Source organism: Mesoplodon bidens (assembly GCF_964165515.1).
Source record: "Mesoplodon bidens genome assembly, chromosome: 11".
Taxonomy (NCBI): domain Eukaryota; kingdom Metazoa; phylum Chordata; class Mammalia; order Artiodactyla; family Ziphiidae; genus Mesoplodon; species Mesoplodon bidens.
In genome coordinates, this window is record NC_138167.1 from 62,236,141 (window position 1) to 62,255,915 (window position 19,775).

Below are 19,775 nucleotides of genomic sequence, written 5' to 3' on the forward strand. Positions count from 1 at the left end.
TACAAGCTTGTGAACGTACTAAATACCACTGAACTGTATGTTGTAAAAGGATAAACCATCTTAAAAAAAAAATCTATGTCTATATCTATATCTCTTTGGTGGTGGCCTGGGGCTGGGGGGAGAGGGGAATGGGGACTACCTGTCTATAAATATGGGGTATCCTTTTGGGGTGATGAAAAAGCCCTGGAATTAAAGACAGTTGCACAACTTTGTGAATACACGAAACAACACACACACACACACACACACACACACACGTATATAAAATGGCAGAAAACAAGAATGACGGCCAGACATCAGTCGTGTGACTCTGCAGCATCCCCTGCCCTGCTCGTGGCTGGGCAAAGCCAAGGGATGCAGAGGCGTATTAGGAAAATGGGGCTCCTGGGGCCCCACCCGAGTGGCCACGTGAGCCCAAAAACAGCAGGACCCCCCTGGAACGGTCACACACATCAGGCCTGGGAGAAGCAACAAGCCCCTGCTGTGACCTCAGGCAGCCCCTTTCCCTCCCTGGGCCTCAGTTTATCTGTCTGTAAGGGCCATTTTAGCCATTTAGGGTTGGAGTGGGGGGACCCTGCCCCAATTACCCTTTTACTCCTGCCCCAAGCTGATGAGGAGGTTTGCTGCCTATTTTTCCCAGATATTCTTTTGCTATAGGGACAGGGTGGCACAGGCCAGGGCGGCACAGGCCAGGGCGTGAGGGAAAGGGCACAGAGGTAGGAAATGCCCCCTTGCGGCAGCTGTGACCCCGGGCAAGTCTCTCGACCTCTCTGAGCTTCAGCCTCCTCCACTAAAATGCCGGACTAATGCCTTGGCTTCGCAGATTCCCTCAAAGCTGGTCCATCCTGGGCCCCTTCACAAGCGCTCAATTCTCAGCTATTCACAGGAAAATGAGGGGTACTCGGCGGGGCTGTGACTGCTTTTCTGGGAACAACAGGCCCATCATTAGGCAGGTGGGTCCTTCCTCTGTTGTTGTTGTTTTTTTAACTTTATTTATTTATTTTTGGCTGCATTGGGTCTTCGTTGCTGCGCGCGGGCTTTCTCTAGTTGCGGCGAGCGGGGGCTACTCTTCGTTGTGGTGCACTGGCTACTCATTGCGGTGGCTTCTCTTGTTGAGGAGCACGGGCTCTAGGCGCGCAGGCTCAGTAGTTGTGGCTCGCGGGCTCTAGAGCGCAGGCTCAGTAGTTGTGGCGCACAGCCTTAGTTGCTCTGTGGCAAGTGGGATCTTCCTGGACGAGGGCTCGAACCCGTGTCTCCTGCATTGGCAGGCGGATTCTTAACCACTGCGCCACCAGGGAAGTTCCAGTCCTTCCTCTTTTAACAGAACAAATATGCTTTGTGATGCTTAACACCAGCGGGGCATGTGGGCGTTATCTTGAGCCACTGTCCCAGTCCTTCTCTGTTTCCCCTGAAAAGGAGTCTTCAGGAGGGTAGGGGTGAAGGCCACAGGACAGGGCCTGGGGTCAAGGTCCACGTGGTGGTCACCACCCACCTGGGCTCTAAAGGCAGAACCTGAGGCTGGTGGACCCACGAGGTGGGGGGAGCGGGCCTCCCACCTGGCACAGCCCTCCCACCACTTACAGACCCAGGCCTGGATGGGACAAATGACCACTCACCGGACGCCCTCATTAAGGCTGAAAAGCTCCTGGTCGGGCAGCCCCTTGCGCTGGAAGACGGCAATCACCCCGTTGTGAATGCTGCGTGGGGGAGGGAAGAAGAGCGCTGCTGTCCAGAAGCCCCAAGACCCCTCCCCTCCTTCCCTCTCCCACGGAGCCCCTCCCGGTCAGCAGGGCGCCAGTCCTATCGCTTCGAAGGCAGGCCTGGAGTACAGGGACCGGCCGCCCCATCGGACCCCACCTGCCCCAGAGCCTCAATTCCCATCTTGAGCGCCAGATGCTGGGCTCCCAGCCCCAGCCTCCCTGGAGCGCCAGGCCTGTCACCGGTCACCTCTCCAGGCTGTCCTAGGTTACCTTCCACACACTCTGCCTCCCTTCCCATGTTCTTGAACCCTCCGACCCCAGGCCGGAAACTAGGGGTCAGCCTCTGATGGTCTCTCGCACACCCAAACAAGTCCAACTGGCTTTCTCACCCTGTGCTTCCAGGTGCCCGTGAGCCAGCGCCTGCCTCACTGAACTGGGTACCTGTGTTATCTGCACCTGGCCCCGCTGGGGAAGCTGCCCTCACCACAGGGCCTTTGCACATGTCCTTTCTTCTGCTTGGTCCCCACCCTCACCCCCCACTCCCGTCTACGTGGATCCTTCCTTCAGGTCACAGGAGGTCACAGCGTTTACAACACTTCGTCAGTGTGCACCTACGCTTATCCGTGATTCGTTTGATTGATTGGTTCCCACGGCTATCTATAAACCTCTGCGCACAGGGCCCTGTGCCGTTTATGACTGTGCCCTCTCATCTGGCTCAAAGGGGCAGCCTGGTAGTTATCTGGTGAAATTCATCCTGACTCTCCCTGGCCCTCCAGAGCCAACAGATCCTGAAGCCCCACCAATCTCTACCCCCTAGATCTCTGCTGCACCCTTCTCTCTCCTCCACGCTCGCCTGACCTTTGATCGCACAGGTACCTCCTCACTGCACTCACTGCCCCCTGCCCTGGGTCCTGCAGGTACAGCCCAAGGCCTGAATGTGGCATTCAAGGCTCGTCTGGAATGGTCCATCCCCGCATTCTTGGGCACCCAATGCTCACAGAGTACTGGAGCTGCCAGGGGAGCCACACCTCAGGGTCTTTGTACCCACTGCCCTTCCTACCTGGGTGGGGGGCCTTATGCTATCTACTAGGCAAGTAGCTATTCATACTGGAGCTCTGGCTCAGAGGCCGCTGCCTCCAGAAGCCCTCCTGACCGCCTCCCTTCCCCGTGCAGACTCGGGTCCTGGCACTCTGCCGATTTACTTTCATGTTAGCCCTCACCACCAGCCATAAGCTCCCAAGGCTGAGAACCAGGTCTGGGTGGCTCCCCGCCCTCCACTCAGGACTGGGTTGCTGCTCTAAACTCACCACTGCAGATGAGCTGTGTGATTCTTGGTGTACAGGGACAGCTGGACACATGCTGCCATTCACATCATGGAATAGGCAGGGGCCGCCAAGCTCCTGCTGCCTCTGTCTGCTCTCACCAGTTCCACCCTTCCCAGCAATATGGACTGGCCGCCCACTTTGCAGATGAGGAAACTGAGGCTCAGAGGGACCAAGCTCTGGGAGGCCACAGAGCTCACCCAACAGCTGCCCCCTCTCCCCACGGAGCCAGGTGTGGGCAGGGCAGGGTCAGGGCCCCGCATGCCAGGTGGGTGAAGGCAGCTCTGAGCAGTGCAGGGACGTGCCCCAGGGGTCCACAGCTGGTCCCGATCCGGCCAGGCCAGAGGCCTTGTCACCTGACCCGACGACGACACCTGACTACCCAGGCACCTGGTGTTGAAATGTTGCTTATTCGCATGTCCAGGCACACAAGCCCTCTAACTTCTGTTTCCTGCCTGTGAAATGGAGGCCGCGAATGTGCCCGCCCCCAGGTTGCTGTCAGGATGAAAGCCCGGCCAGAGCCGAGCCTTGGTTTGTGGTCACGGCCGGGTCTCTGCTCAGCCTGTCAGAAGTGCCTGGTGGGCTCAGGGGAACAGTCACAGTGAGGCTGTTCCCCATTTACAGACTAAAAAAAGGAAAACAGTCTGACGGGAAGTCTAATGGCTGCCACCCTGAAATCCTAACAGATGGGGACTTGCGCCCAGCCTGGGTGCTGCTGGGGGCAGAGGTCAGACCCTCCCAAACCTGCAGGAGCCTGGGAGCTGGCAAATGGGGCATCCTGAGCATGGCCCCGTGGGCCCAGCCCCTCCTGAGGCTCAGAGGGGCCTTGCCAAGTCCTCCCTGGGGACCAGGCCTCCATCAGGCTGAGGGGACAGCGTGGGGGACCCTCATCAGCCTCCCAGGCCTGGCCCTGCTCTTCTCACCAGCCTTTCCAAGTCCCTCCTCCCTCCTCCTCCAGTAAAACCTTCCAGAGGGAGCGCAGCCCACTCTGGTCCCCAGCCCAGAGGCACCTTAACCCACAGTTTTGGATGGGAAGACGGGCTCTTTGGACAAGTCTTTCCCCGAAGCCCTCAGGGGTCCATCGCCATCTGTGTCACTTGAACCACCCCTGCCCCTGGGTCTGAGCAGCACTGGCCTCCTCCTGCCTCAGGGCCTTCATCCTTGCTGTTCCGTCTCCTTGGGGCTCACCGAGAGGTCAGGTCCCTCCCCCTTCACACCTGTGTGCAGAGAGCATTTGATCACGGCTTCTTTGGGGGGAGGGGAGGTCTATTTGGTTTACCACTTAGGCCCCACTCCCCCCAGCCCAGGTCTTGCACCACCCTACTTGTATCTGAGCGGCGCCCCCGCCAGCCCTAGGGTCACCCTTGAGTTCTCCTATCCACACCCCCACCCAGGCCAGCCTCCACCCTGGTGGACCCTGACCCTGCCCTTCCCACCTCCAGCCCCGAGGCTTATTCAGGTGCGGGTCTGGGGTTGAATCCCAGCTCTGGGCTTCCCTGCTGCCGGCCTCTGGAGACCAGACCATGAGTGCCTCAGTTTCCCCCTCTGTACAATGGGACTTGTAATAACAGCCCCAGTGGGGTTACGTGTGCCATGGCATCATCAGAAGTGACTGCGGGGGGTGGGGACAGGGGGGCAGGATATGTGCCCCCGGAAGCATCCACCACGGCTCAACCATCTGTCCCGGGCTTTCTCCATCTCCTTCTAACCACACCATGAGGTAGGGACTGTGACAGCCCAGGCTGCAGAAGGAAACACTGAGGCTCAGAGAAGCCAGCGGATGGTCCAGAGTCATACAGCTTGATGCCTGGCAGGGCCAGAAGGGAGCCCGGGGCCCACAGTCCTCCCGCCCCCCACAGCTGCTCAACCTGGGGTTGGTGGACAGGCAAGGCCCCGCTCCTTCCCATTTCTCTGCAGCCGAGGTTCCACCTTCTTTCCAAAGTCCAAGTTGGGTCAATAACAAAGCCCTGCTGTGAGCCGTGGGAGAGAGAGGAGGAGGGGTGGGGAGAGGAGAGGCCCTCATGTGACTTATGCCCCCAGACAGAAGTGCAACTCGGGCCCGGGGCCTCCAACATCCTCATCATTATCCCAGGGGGCCACGGGCAGCCCCGAGAGATGAAGCCCTGCATCGCTCTGCTCCGGTCGCCCCGGGGGAAGCATCCACGGGCCTCCTCTTCACGCCCAGGTGAAGGCACAGGGGAGGCAGGCACCAATCCGACCCCCTGCCGGGCCTCAAGGTGACCCTCTGGCAGATGCGGGTACCTGAGGGCACCACTCTCAGGCCTGCGGGCCGTTCCCCTGCTCCTCGGCAAACCGGCATCACGCTCACCCTGCTTTCAGTGCCCTGGCCCTGGCTTACATGCCCCCCAATTCCCACCCCTGCTCCTCCCTGGGCTCCAGGCAAGAACTCAGAGCTTTTCTCCAGAGCCCCACCTGCCCAGGGAGGCAGATGCCCGACTGCGCTGACCCCCCTGTCCCGACAGGCTGCAGGGGGACAGCGGGGTGCCCATGCTGCCCCCATGGCTGCCTGGCTGCACAGTCCCACCCGTCCAGCTGGAGGCCAGCTTCTGGACGTTGGGCTGGGGGCCGGGAGGTGGAGACGGGATGGCCCTGAGCCCTGACTGCTAGGTGGGAGAAGTGAGGGCCCAGGGCGCAGGGCGCAGAGGGAGGGAAGCCCAGCATATGAGTGTCCTCTGGCTGCTGTAACCAAAGCCCACACACAGCGGCTGCAAAGCAGCCAAAAGTTGGGTTTTTACAGCTCTGAAGCCAGAAGCTCTGTCAGTGTCACAGGGCTAGAATCAAGGTGCGGCTCCTTCGAGGCTCCAGGGCAGAGTCCGTTTCCTGGCCTTTTCCAGCTTGGTCAGGACTCCTCCCTCCATCCTTACAGCCAGCAGTGCGGTGTCCTCAACCTCTCTGTTCCCATCCTCACGTCTCCTTCTTGAACTCTGACCCCTGGGCCTCCCTCCCATTAGCACCCTTGTGGTGACACTGGGCCCACCTGGACCATCTCCCCATCTGAAGGTCATTTACTTAATAACATCAGAAAAGTCCCTCTTGCGTGTAAGGGAATGTATTCACAGATTCCCAGACATCTTTGAGGGCCATGACTCTGCTGACCACACCTAGACCGCCTCAGAGCGGTAGGAGGCTCAGGACCCAGGCCCAACTCAGAGCAAGTTGTTCGTGAGGGTTGGCCGGGAAGCCAAGCACCGGCCCCCCGCTGGCCTCCACCCCCCCCCTCCAACTCCCAACGAACCGGTCACCCTGAGGGCTTCAGCCAACCTCCTCCGGCCCCTGAGACCCCATGAGGTGGTGGCAGAAGCTCTGGACTTAGACCTGGGCAGTCCCCGCACCTCTGGACCTCAGTATCCTCATCTGCAAGATGGGGGTACCAAGTCCCACCTTGCAGGCCGCTGCAGGGATGAAAGCAGCTCCTCCACGCCTGGGGTTGGGACAGGGCCCGGCACAGGTTGGGGTCGGTGGGCACCGCCGTCCCGGGGATAGAGCAATCACGGCCCCGGAGATCTAGGTGCAGGACGCCCTGTGGGCTCAGACCAACAGTGGCCCCGTCCAGGACCAGCGACGAGCAGACGAGGAGGGAGGGCTGCACCTCGGGCTCTCACCACCAACCCCCGCCTCGCCCGGCCCCAGCAGACACCAACTCACACGTGTCCCTGGGCAGCGGCTTCAAGTCAGGCCAGGGTTCAGACTGAACGTGAGCAGGGGCTCTCGGTCAAGTCCCTCTCCTTCTCTGGCCTCAGTTTCTCTATCTGGATGCTAAGGACCACCAGCCCGGCCTCGGAGGTGGTCCCATGGGAACAAGAGGGCGCGCGCTCCACCTGCGCGGGGCCTCTGCTCTCACAGCCAGAAGGCGGGTGGGCGCCAGGCTCGCCAAGCCTCAGGCCTTCGGGCAGATCCAGGCCTGGCAAGGAGTAGGGCTCCCTAATGGTCTATGCCCTCTGGCCCAAACGCAGGTACAGGGGACTCCTGCCCGCCCCTCAGCTGGCCCCTGAGCTCAAGAACATGACCTTCGTGCAGCTGGAGGCCTTGCACACGCGTGGGGTGCACACCCAGCGAGGAGCTAACTGGGGCCAAAACTGGGACAGACAGGGAGACAACATGCCACGCCCGGGCCCTTCGGGAGGGAGGGGATCAGGGGCTCCAGGTGGGAGTGACAGGTGAGCCTTCTAAGCCAGCCCTGCGCCCTCCCCTCTGCAGTGCCAGCACTGGGCCAGGCACGGGGGACAAACCCGCCCCGTAAAGCAGCAGCAGGGGCTTAGGAAACAGCTTCTGACGGTTCTGTTCTAGTTTCCGGTTTGTAAGCGTGGCCCAGCCGGCCGGCAGCCTGGCACCCAGCACTCAAACCTGCCCTGCGAACGCGCAGAAGGGAGCCCAGGCCCCATGTGTGTGTGGTCAGCACCTGCGTTCCCCCGGTTTATCCTCTTCCCAGCGATGAACACCACCTGCTCGGACCAGTGCCGGAGAGTGAATGAATGAACGAATGAATGAGTGGCTAGGTGAGTGCACGGATTCCACTATCACAGGAGCAAGCTATGTATTTTGCCCCATGTCCAGATGAGGAAACAGAGGCACAAGGAATTTAGGGGCTGGACCCAGGGTCCACTGTAGTGGGTTGAATAGTGTCCCCTAGAAATTCATGTCCACCTGCTACCCCAGAGCTTATGTGGAAACAGGGTCTTTGCAGATGTAATTAGTTAAGAATCTTGAGACGAAATCATCCTGGATTTAGGGTGGGCCCTACATTAGGTGGCCCAATGACTTTCTAAGAGAAAGGAGAGGGAGGTTTGGACACAGAAGGTGGCCAGATGAAGAGAGAAGCAGAGAACGGGGTGATGCAGCCACAGGCCAAGGAGCCACTGGGAGCTGGAAGAGGCAGGAAGGAGCCTTCCCTGGAACCTCCAGAGGGAGCGAGGCCCTGGCGACACCTTGATTTTGGACTTCTGGCCTCCAGAACTGTGAGAGAATGAAGGTCTGTTGTTTTAAGCCACCAAGTTTATGGCAATTTGTTACGGTTGCCCTGGGAAACTAACGTGGTCACATGGAAAAAGAGGGGTCATCTTGGACTCAAAATAAGGAGTCTACAACCTAGCAAGGCAGGACCTGTACCGTCCCGCCCCCCAAGGCTGTGGCCTGGGGGGCCCTGGCAGGGAGCACTGCAAGGATCGGAGCTGGGCAGGCAGGCAGCGACCAGAAGAGGCCCCGACCTCCCCATGGTACCTGCGGAACGCTGGCGGGGAAGGCACTGCTCCTCCCTGGCTCAGGGCCCCCTCTGCCCAGGGAGAGCGGTGGCTCCGCTCTGCGGCGTCCACACGGGCAGGCTTCCTGGTCCTCTCTGCATCCCCCGCTGCCACCTCTATATGGGGCGTGGTAGTCATAACTCCCTCCCTGGGCTACGAGGTACACCAAGGGCCATGAAGGGGCCCGGCACACAGGAGTGCAGCATGGCAAGCGGAGCTGACGTGGGTCCAAGGGCTGGGCGGCTCGGAGCCTTAGAGATGCCAGCTGTGGGCCGGGCTGCTCCCCTGCAGTCTGCCCGGCCAAGGTACAGATGGCACTGAAGTTTGAAAGTTCCTTTAAGTGAGAAGCAGTGGGGGGGACCCAGGTGGCCTCTCCCTACAGGCACCTTCCTGAGCTTCAGAAGACTCCGAGCCTACCCGAGGGTGCCCCCACCTGCCTGGAGACCCCCCAGCAGGGCCAACCACAGCAGGAGAAAGCTGCTGTTGGTGAAAGCTCAGGAACCAGCAGACGCCTGAGGGCCCCCCCCAAACCCTGTCCCTACAGGCCCTCCCTGACATGAGTTTGTCCCCAGCATGAGTTTGAGCTTGAAATATAAGTTACGGAGGCCCTACCACGCGCCAGGCACGTGCTGAGGACTTTAATACAGATCTGCACATTTAATCCCTACAATGGCCCATCTTACGGAAAAGGAAATTAAGGACCAGGGAGGCTAAACAGCTTGCTCAAGGCCACGCAGTAGGGAAGAGGCAGAGCTGGGATTTGAACTGAGTCTGCCTGGCTCCTTGCACTAAGCCACGGCAGAGAAATGAGGAGGGAGACCGCTTCTCTCCGCAATTCTGCGAGAGGAGGAAACGCCTCTTAAGGCAGCGTGCAGTCACTGGGCTGATGAGATTAGCCAACGAGAGTCTTTCCTTCTCTGTCCCCACACCAGTCCGGTAACAAGGAATGTGCATGCCCGCTGACCGATAGGGAAACTGAGGCAGGCTCGTCCCAGCACTCAAGCAATTCGCAACTTGGTAGGGGACAGAAGACAAGCACGTGACTGGACGACGGCGTCCTGCCTAGTGCACAGAGGAGGGTCTCAGGCTGGCAGCCCTGTGCCCACCATGATGCTCATGAAACGACTGATGAACAGAATAAATGAGTGTCCACATTGACAGTTGGTTTTCTGGTGGCCAAGACCACAGACGGTGGAGCATCTGGCAGGGTTTCACTGCCAGGTGTGTGTGGTGATGGGGGCAGCATCCACAGCCCCCTGGATAGCCTGCCCTACTCTCTTCTGCCCTCCCATTTTCCTTTCGGTGGAAATAGCTATTCTGAAAAGGGCTCATGAGCGAACACGGTGCGGAAGCCCACTAAATAAATCGTCTCTTTTCCGGAGATCCCAGCCTTGCTCTTAAAACAAAGTGGGAGGGGTGGTGGGACTTCCCACGCTCCTGCTTCTCTGGGAAGGGCCCGCGGGGGGAGAGTCGTCTAAAGAATGCCGGGCAGCTGCTGCACCCCTGCTGACAGCTGGGAGGGCAGGGGGCCGCTCAAGGGAAAGCCACCCGCCCACCGCCGACCAAAGGGACCTAAACGCAGAACAGGAAGCGCAGCGGCAACCCACAGACTGCGCCCGCGAGGCTCATCTGCGAAATGGGATAAATACTTCCTGCTCTATTTACCTCCCAGGTTGCCATGAGCACTGGAGCGAAGACGTGGGAAGACCCCGGGGGAAGGGCGGGGGAGGCGGGCTCGCGGGATCCAGGCCCACCCCACCACCCACCAGCTGGGCGCGTTGGGACCAGCCCCGGGTCCGCGGTCTCGTCCCTCCGTTCTAGAAACACGTTGCACTAAACTTCCCTTCCCGTCCGCACAACTCCGGCGGAGCAAGTTCTCTACAAACTGTAAAGTGCCGCGCTGCCCCCAGCACAGTTCCTCGCTGGGGGCCGGCCCTCGCCCGCGGACCTGCTCCAGGGCTCCCCCTCCCCTGGCTCTGGGACCCGGGGCCAGCGGCCCGCGGGCCGGCCGGGAGGGCGCGGCCTTACCTGTTCCAGGTGGCGTTGGCGCAGGCCCGGCGCTGCTGCGTGCCCCGCTCGTCCGCGGCGGCGGCCGGCTCTCTCTTGCCCAGGTCACTGAGGCTGGGCGAACTCATGAACTTCAACCTGCGGAGAGTCCTCATGGTGACCCCGGCGACAGGCTCCGCGCCCACGCGCGCCCGGCACCTCGCCCTGCGCCACGCCGCGCCGCGGGCCCCGGCCGTTGCGGCGCCCTCTACGAGGAGACTTGGGCAAAAGCAGGAAGCCGAGCGGCCCTCCAGGGTCCCGCCCCGGCCCCACGCCTCCGCCCCGGGCCCTGCGCCGGCCGCCCCGCCAGGTTAATCATTGCTCGGAGCGGCCGCAGCGTGCTGCTCCCAGAGCGCTGCCGGTAGCGCGGACTCGGCGCTAAAGGGGCCCGGGGGCGGGGTTCAGGGCCGGAGGCGGAGCATGGTAGGCCCCGGGGGCGGAGCCGGAGAGGGGCGGAGCCGAGGCGGGGCCTCAAGGAAGAGGGCGTGCGCCGAGGCGGGACCAAGCTGGGCGTGGCCACGAGCTGGGGGCGGGGCCTGGGCCTCCGCGGCCTCAGCCGCCGCATCCCACTCGCCCCTCCTCCCCCAGGCAACCCGAGTCCGCCCTCCTGGGGTCGCACTCTGGCCCCCTCTGTCCTTCCAAGGGCCACCAGTGCCCACAGGAAACCAACACGGACGGCCGCACAATCCAACCCCAAGCACCCACCCCGCGCCGGCTCCCGCGGCCACACCCACACGGTGCACCCACACGGTGCTCAGCTTCGTGCCCCCTCCCAGACCCCTAGTGCAGTGTTTATCTTCCCCCTTCTTGCCATCCCTCCCCACAAAGGCTGTGCCCACACAGATCCCTCAGGACCCCGCCACGTGGACACAGACTCCTCCGTGGTTATCATGAAGACTGGGTCGAGGTCTTCAGCCCACTTTCCAGTTGAGGAAACTGAAGCTCAGAGGGTGAAAGAACTTGCCCAACGTCATGCAATCGACAAATGGCAAGGCTGGGCCTAACACAGGCCTCCTGAGCACACGGCAGGACACCCCTCCCTCCAGCTTCCGGGATCCCCACGGGGCTCTCCTGCCCCCTGCCCCCTCCGTCAGACAGAGCAAGACAGTGTTGCCGCCCTCCTCTACTTCCTTCATTTCTTTCCTGAAGCAATGCCTGTGTCACCAGAGCACCCGCCTCATGTCTTCCTATAAATTCTTCCCGCGTGAATCAGAGGGGGAGAGGAGGGGCCAATCCTAGAACCTCAGCATGGGAAGTGTGCTCAGAGGCCCCCAACCCATGCTGTAGAGAAGAGGAAACTGAGGCCCAGAGGCCACTGGGTTCCCGGGGTCCTCTATGCCAGGGTGTGTGCATGAGATGCTCCCCCGCAAGGGCAGAATCAAAGCACCTGCCCCCGGGCCTTGCGGGGCTTGCTAATTCAGTCTGACACAGCATAGGTCGACGTTATCGTCCCCACTCAGAGACAGGGATCTGCTCCTTGGTATGGAGGAGGTGGTGGAGGGGGCCTGGCTCAGCCCCCCAGGCCAGGGCTTTCTGCTGAATGCCCCGGGCAGGGTGGGTTGCCAAGGCCAGGCCGAGCAGCCAATGAGCCTCTTTTGTGGCTCCAGGAACCAGGAGAACCTCATATAAGGTGTATGAGACCCTGGTGAGGAGACGTCCAGTGAAAATCAACCAGCATTTTCCGAGCACCTACTGCGTGCCAGACATTACCCTCATCCTAGGGGGGCAGAGTCATGCCCGGCAAACCCCCTGACCCTGAGCTCCAAATCGAGGGAACAGAGACCTTTGACTCCCCCAGAACCCATAATCCCCAAGGCCGAGACCTGCATGACCCGGTGTGACAGACCAGGAAGGACTGAACTCTCAGTGAAGCCCCTGGTGGTTTCTCACCCTTTTAGAAACTTCTGTGGACCCCGTCTACTCCTTCCACTTCCACTGTCCCCTTCCCAGGCCAGGACAACAGACACTCCCCGACCTCTCTCCCCGGGGCCACACAGGTCATCGGACAAGCCCATCCTCTGGGTGGTGGCTGCAGTGATCTTTCGCACACACATACGCCCCTGTGCTTAGAGCTCCTGCGTGTTCCCACTGCCCCGAGGATCAAGTCCAGAGCCTGGGGTCCAGAGCCAGAGCTTGCAGGGCCTTCCCTGCCTCTCCTGGCTCCGCCTTCTGACTGCTTTCACCCTGGGTTAGGCTCAGGGGCTGCCCTCTGGTCATCTGTTGAGTTTTCCATCCGATGCCATAAGCCAGGAGGCCTGGGACTGTACTAACTGGTTCACCACTGCATTCCTGAGCCCAGCATGCAGTAAGACACGCAGTAAATATTTGGTTAAATGGATGGATAAGCATCTGTCTCCCAGGCAGGAAGGGATTCAGTGCTTTGTAAAAGGTGCCACACTGGACAGAGACAGAACCACTGTAACTGCCGCTGGTGTAAATGCAGCAGAGAACTCCCGGGATTGGCTGAGACCCTGGGTGGACGGGATGAAGGATAGTTTCCCCAAGCTGGAGGCAGACTTTTGGGGGAGGGGCTGGCTTCGTTTGCTTGGCACCCTCGGGTGCGAAACCCTCAGCCACTGGCAGGGCCTGGCTGGCCAGAGCGGCCAGCTGAGTGCGGAGGGAGGCTGGACTGCCCTGGATGGGGAATCAAGGGAAAAATGGAGGTGCGTGGTAAGGGCAGCCCACGGTGGGAGGGCAGGAGAGGCAAGAAGAGGAGGGGCTGGGAGAAGAGGCCAGCAAGAAATGCCGGAGGTGGGGATGGCTGAGGGATTTAAAAGCCATGCACAGTCAGTGTTAAGGAATTAGCTTTAGCTGCCCCCTGAAGCCAGCCGCAGACTTCTGTAAGATCTGTCTACACCCAACAGCCCAGTACTGGGGGTGTAGTGGAGACCCAGGCAAAGGTGCCGCTGTCCTGTGTTTGGGCTGGTGACAGGCAGGGAGGGGCACGGGGCGGGGAGGGGGGCTGGACAGCCAGGGGAGCAGCCAGCCCCCAGGGCCAGAATCTGAGGCCGAGGCCAGGAGGAGACAAACCCTCCCACCCCCCAAAGCAGGGGGCAACTGGGTGGCCGATGGCCAAGTCCAGCCCTTAAACATGTTCTGCACAGCCGGCAGTGTGGGGAAAGAAAACAAAAAACCCCAACTGCATGCAGCCAAGGTTTTACAATGGAGAGATTGACATAGAAACCCTGATTTCTGGCTTCCTGGGAAGCATCAGATGACTGGACCTCCGGGGCTTGAGGCCCCACGTGACAGCTCTGGCTGAGCTGCTGCCCGGCAGGCAGGCACGGGCCCTCCACTCACTTACAGAGCCTTCCAGGCCAGATAAGGGGTTGGGGATTGAGCAACCGTACGGGGGGAGGGGGGATGCTGGGCTGGGCCCATGTGTGTCTGGCACTCAGGGATGGGAAATGCCCTCCATTCAAGGGAATGGGAAACGGAGGTACCCATCATGCACCCCCAAAGCTGCCAGAGTAACCCTGCTCCAAGAACCGTGCCAGGCCCGACGGCATCAACCATGTCCTCTCCTTCAGGATCCAAACTTCATTCCAACCCCTCCCCGACCAGTGGGGTGTCAGGAGCTGGTACAGGACCCTGGTCACTAAGGGGGACCGCCCCCCGCAGGGCTCTTCCTTCTGTTGGGAGAGGGAGCCCTCGGTCGGGGGGCCAGAACAGGGGTCCACTGGCCCTGCCACCAAGTCAAATGACCTCTAGGGCCTCGGTCTGCCCATCTGTAAGATGCATGGGGTTGAGGGTTGAGGGACAGGGGAAATGAGACCCCATAAAGCCTTTCAGAGGCCACGTGCTCCCCGTCGATGTGGCAGGAGATGGTGACCTAGGTGTCTTTGGTCCCTGAGGTATGACTGTGCTGAGGAGCTGGCCAGAGGTTTTGTCTTCATGGGCACTGCGCTAGGACTGGCAATGACCTTTAGGGTGGGCTCAAGGCGCTGGGACTTTGCATCAGGAAGTCCCCTGGGGCTGGCTCAAAACCCCAGTCAGGGTCTTTGGGAGCGGGACCTGGGATTGCTCAGGAGCATCTCAGGGAATCTCGCGTGATTCCCTGGGGTCTGCAGACCCCCGAGCCTGGCTCAGCCCCTCACGTCACGAATGGACAGCCTGACGCCTGGGGACAGGACTGCAGTAAGTCCGTGCAGCTCTGGAACCCAGGCCTTCAGACCTCTAGGCCACCGGGGTGAGGACACGAGCGGGGAAAAGACAGCCGCCAGCTCTGTCACCCTCTTGTCCCTCTCTCGGGCGCTGACTTCAGCCGGCTGCTCCCTGCCCGCCCCAGGCCTGCCCACTCTGAGGGGCACTTGCGCCCCCTGGTGGCGAAGGCTGGTGCTCCCCACGGCTGCCTGGGAAAGTCCCTCCTGCTGGTTGGGGACCCCGCCCCCCCCAGGGCCTGGACACCCAGGCACGGGCTTGGCAATGTGCCGGGCGCAGGGAGCCATGGGGGGAATGCTCGGCCCATCCTCCCTTCTCTGGGATGGACAGGGATGGGGACACACCTGCCCCACGATGGGCCGAGGTGGGACGAGACCATTCACGTAGTCGTGGGGTGCACGCCAAGGGCTTGCTTACTGCCGGCTGTGACGGTCGTACTGCAGAAAGAGATTCCTGAGTCAGGGCTAAGCCCTCGTCACCCTCGGTGACTCCAGCCTGGTCATCTCCAAACACTTTGCAACGCGCCGGTTCTGTCCCGAGGCTGGACGGCCGGTCCTCATCCAAGGCTGGATGGGCGTCGGCCCACCAGAAGCAACATGTGTGGCATTTTGTGAATGGGGTGACTTACAGATGCTCCCCGTACCAAGCCTGGGTTGGGGGCACCAACACCAAAGGTGGGTGGGTCCTGCCCTCACGGTGCTCCGGAGGAAAAGTCCCCTCCAGTGGCTTCAGAGCCAGTACCAACCGTTATTACCCCGATTTCACAGATGGGGACAGGGAAGCTGAGTGGGGTTAAGCTACCTGCTCAAGCCGTCAGCTAGAAAGCACGGGAGCGGGGACACTGTGCTGCTGGGGGACGAAGCCCATCTCCCCAGTGCTTTAATAAACGCTGAGCACCTACTACATGCCTGGCACTGTTCTTGGTGTCGGGAATACAGCAGAGGACAGACAAGACAGGGTCTCTGCCGTCATGGGGTGAGTTCGCCGTCCCATCCTAGCTGTCATCTGACAACTCCTGACATGCTCATGGTCCCCTCAAGTCTTCTCTCTACCAGCTGAGCCCCGACTCCCACCCCACGGCTACCAGGACCCCTCCTGGAGCCCCTTCCCCACACTAGTGGTCTCTGTCCTCTGCTCTCAGAACACTCCCCCTTCCTTTCACTCTGGATCCCACTCCTGGGGTGGGTCAGGGGGCTCGGATCAGCAGAGGTCCCTGTTCTTAGATCCCACAGGGCATCCCCAGGAGACTGTTTCCAAGCCTCAGTTTCCCATCTGTAAACGAGGTCTCAAACAATCAGTCCTCGAGGCCCCTCCCGGGCGGGTGTTGTGTAACCCTGATTCTGGTCTATAAATAGGTGCCCTGCGGTGCAGTGAGGGGAGGAGAGCAGAAGCACACGGCACAGCAGAGATTCCAGGCTCCACGGCCCCCCGAACCGGGTCTGTTCCTTGCCCGGCCACCTCCCCTGCAAGCTCCTGAGCCCCCTGAGCCTTGGACTCCTCTGCAGAATGTCCCTCCCAGCGTGAGCGTGAAGATCAAATGAGGGCAGAGGTCACAGCCGATGCTTGTGGAGTCCTTACTGTGACCTGGCTGTGTCACGGCACCCACCCTTCAATTTCCATAGCAGTTCCACCGGGAGGGAGCTGCTCTCATCAACCCAGTTTACAGGTGAGCCAGGGGCGCCCCTGGAAAAAGCGATGGGTCCAAGGTCACGCGGCCTGGCCAGGGATTCAAACCAGCTGGCTTCGGCGTCTGGACGTCTGCTCAGTGACCTCCTACACTAATGAGGATGCGCATGTCTGCCTGGGGCCCAGCGCAGAGCAGGTCCCGAAAAAGCAGCAGCCACTGCTTCCTTCCTTTCAGCGATGTCACAAGAAGAGGCAACACTGGCGCAGGGGGGACCATCACCACCCAGGTGCCTCCTGTTCGGAAAAGGACCCCACCTGCCCCATCCAGCTCTGCACGATCAACTTGAAGACAGGAGAAGCAATCTGCCTGCTGGGCTGAGTCCTGGGGTACCCAGACTGCTCACCTGTTGTTGTTGCCCCCAGAAGACACGCTGGAGTCCTAACCCCTGGTGCCTGTGAACTCATTTGGGTGTAGGTCTCTGCAGCTGTGCTCAAGCTGAGGTAAGATCATACCGGAGTAGGGTGGGCCCTGCAGCCAGTGACTGTTGTCCTTATGAGAAGGCCACCTGAAGACACAGAGATCCAGGCACAGAGGGAAGACAGCGATGTGGAGGCAGCTGCCAGCAGGGGCTGGAAGAGACGAGGAGCGATCCTTGACCTGCTGACACCTTGATTTCAGACTTCCAGCCTCCAGAACTGTGAGAAAATCAACTTCTGTTTTAAGCCACCCAGTTTGTGGCAATTGGTGAAAGCAGCCCTAAGACACCAGTATATTGCCTTTCCCCAGACAGGGCCTGCACTCCCCCAGACTCTGGCTTTGACCTCCATGTCCAGAAAACTCCCACATCCAAACGTGGAAAGGTCAGGCCGCAAAGCTCAGCAAACTGGAGACACCCTCATCTCCCTACTCCCGATTTCTCTAACAGGAGCACACAAACTCCAGGAGATGGGCGGTGACAGGTTACTTCTGGCGAAGGCATCGTGGTCTGGCCCCTGAACGCTAACAGAGCCGGGTCCGCATCTGCCTTTCCTGACCTGGATAAATGCAGCTGCCCTGCAAGGCGGCCCTGCCACCATCCCCACTGTGCAGATAGGTGGACTGAGGGCACACAGGGCAGAGCTGGGTGGACTGGGCTTGTGGACTGAGGGCACACAGGGCAGAGCTGGGTGGACTGGGCTTGATGTCCAGCTTTATATCCTCCCTAGGCACTTTCCTGGCCAGCAGCCTTTTCTTAGAAGAATCCTTGGAAAGAACAAGTACCGCTCAGGACATCAGAACTCACACTGATAATGAAAAGCCCCAGGAGGAGGAGCCTGAGATCGTGGACCAGGTTGGTGGACATGGGAGCTTTGCAAGTGCCTTTTCATGTATTCTTCCAAACAGCCCCGTGAGGCAGGAATGACTAGCTCCAGTGGGGGGTGGGTGGCTATGTTCTTGACCTTGTAAACAAAGCCCAAAGAGCCCAGAGGGGAGGTGATGCGGGGTCAGCTGGGCTCTGCCAAGTCTAAGGCTTCGCTCCCAGAGGAGGGGCATCCCCCCAGGACGGCGCTCCACTCGCCATCCTCCCGCTTCTCCAAGGACGAAGCTCACAGTCCTCGAAGGGATGCATTTAATGCAGGAGAAACTGTTGCGGAGATTCGCTGTAAGGTTTGGGGAGGGGCGCCCATCTCCTCCTAGAAGTGAGAGGTACCCCTTACTGAGGGCTTGCCCCAGCCAGCCTGGCCCACGGTCCCCACGGTAACCCTGCCAGCTGGATTGCCTCTTCCTCCACTGCAGACGGATGTTGAGGCCACAAATCCTGTGTCACCTACCAGGTCACAGGCTGAGAGGGGCAGGGCCAGCATAGATGCAGGGGTCCCTATTCCAGTCCCCGGCTTCTTCCATGGTGGGCCGTGGACTGAACCCAGGCCTGCTCCTGGAGGAGACTGGGACCCTCCCCGCCCGAAGCCTGGGCAGGAAGCACCCCCTGGCTGTCCCCCAGCCCCTGCAGGGCCAGCTAGCGTAGGCCCTGTCCCCATCCCTGCAGCCTGCCCACCTCTAGGCCTCGAAGGCTCCAGACTTTACCACCTCCCCTGCCTCAGACACGGCCTCCTGGCCTCACAGCCTATGGGCACTCCACTGCTGCTGGCACACTCACTCTGCCACCCAGGTGTGACCTGTCTGTCTGCTCAGAGGCTTCAGCCGAGGCCCCTAGCCTGCAGGCTGAACTCCACGTTTCCGGCAAGGTGTCCAAGACCTCCGCAGTCTGGGCGCGGCACTCATCCTCGCATCTTGGCTGCGTCTCCCACTAAGCCCCTCCAGGCCCCGTCCTGCCACCCCGGCCCCCGAGGAGACAAAGCAACCACTGTTCTACAGCCTTTCTGCCTGCTTCCCACCTCCGGGCCTTTACCCAGCCTCTGCCCTCTGCCTGGATGCCTTTCCTCCCTTCCTTCCAACTAGTTTCTTTTTCAGTGATTATATTAGTAGTAAAAGGCAGTAAAGAATTGTGATTCGGGGCATGGGCTCTGGACCCAGATGGCCTGGGCTGGAATGTGGCTTCACTAGTTGACAGCTGACCACCTGGGGCTGAGTACTTCTGTTGAATTATGCCTCGGTTTCCTCATCTGTAAGATGAGAGTCAGAATAACACCTTCCACCCTGGGAGATCCCAAGGCTGTAAATGTATTCAGAGACGTCCAATGCTTAGGATGGGCCTGGCACACAGTAGGTGCTCAGCAGCCTTAGCCATTATCACCAGCTGGCCTCCCGCTCTCCACTCCCAGTCCTCTGGCTTCCCCTGGGCGCTGGGTCCCCACCCCAGTAATGCAGAACTTTCTCCCCTCGACCCAGCTCAGCCAACAACCCCCAGGCCGTCCTCCCTCTGTCTTGCGTTAGGATCTCGATCTCGGGACGGGCCTACCTTCTCCATCAGATGCTCTCGGAGGCCGAGGCTTCTGCAAGCTGAGGTGAGAGGCAAACGCCCAGCGGACACGGACAAAGACTTTCTTCTTAACCTAACTGTAATCAGTCTCCTTGGAGCCCTCTGCTGGACGAGGCCTGACCTTGGGCTTCCCTCTCTGTCCTTGTAGGCTCCACTGTGAGCAAGAATCCTAAGTCAGTTTAGTGAAAATCCTCCACCCCCCACTGTCAGACCCCCCACACACCCCCACCCCGCTGTCTCACCACCCTGGCTGGCCTTGAGCAAGGATTCAGCTAAGTGGGTCAGCAAGAATCCTCCTTCCCCAGATGTTTCCCCTTCCTACTTTCCCATCCACTGACCCCCGCCCTGCTCCTTGGCTATAAATCCCCACTTCTCCTTGTTGGAGTGAGAGTCAAATCCAACCCCTTGCCCCGACCGCAAGACTCCATCTGTGATTCAGAAATGCAAAGAGCTCTGAAAACTCAGATTTTTCAGGGCTCATTCGGCCACAAAACCTGACCTGACCAGAAGTGAGGTTATTTAGAGTCTCTGTCTACCCTACTTAGTGGAGATCCTGTGCAAAACTTTCCCCAGGATGCCTCCCTGATCCCTTCTACAGGGCAGCAACAGACTGCATTATCATTCAAAAACAGTAGGAATTCCAAAGTCACATCTGGCCCTGGGGGTGTCAGTCGGATAAAGGATGGAAGATTTGCACAGACTACAAGATGTGTCACAGAGCTGGCAGGTATGTGGCTGAGC

General features: G+C 60.1%; 1 protein-coding gene across 4 annotated transcripts in view; it reads right to left on the reverse strand.

The window, feature by feature from the left end:
* Positions 1-16,707, reverse strand: part of PRR5 (proline rich 5) — a 32,948-nt gene extending 16,241 nt beyond the window's left edge. The window contains exons 1-3 of one of the 4 annotated variants that reach the window (XM_081247944.1): positions 16,518-16,707; positions 10,309-10,425; positions 1,617-1,697 (exon numbers count right to left, since the gene is read on the reverse strand). In XM_081247944.1, the coding sequence (XP_081104070.1) occupies positions 1,617-1,697; positions 10,309-10,415 (188 nt within the window). In that variant the 5' untranslated portion in view covers positions 10,416-10,425; positions 16,518-16,707. Of the gene's footprint in view, positions 1-1,616; positions 1,698-10,308; positions 10,780-16,517 lie in introns of those variants that run through there. The other 3 variants (XM_081247943.1, XM_081247942.1, XM_081247945.1) reach the window with 3 other exon arrangements.
* Positions 16,708-19,775: the final 3,068 nt, after the last annotated feature.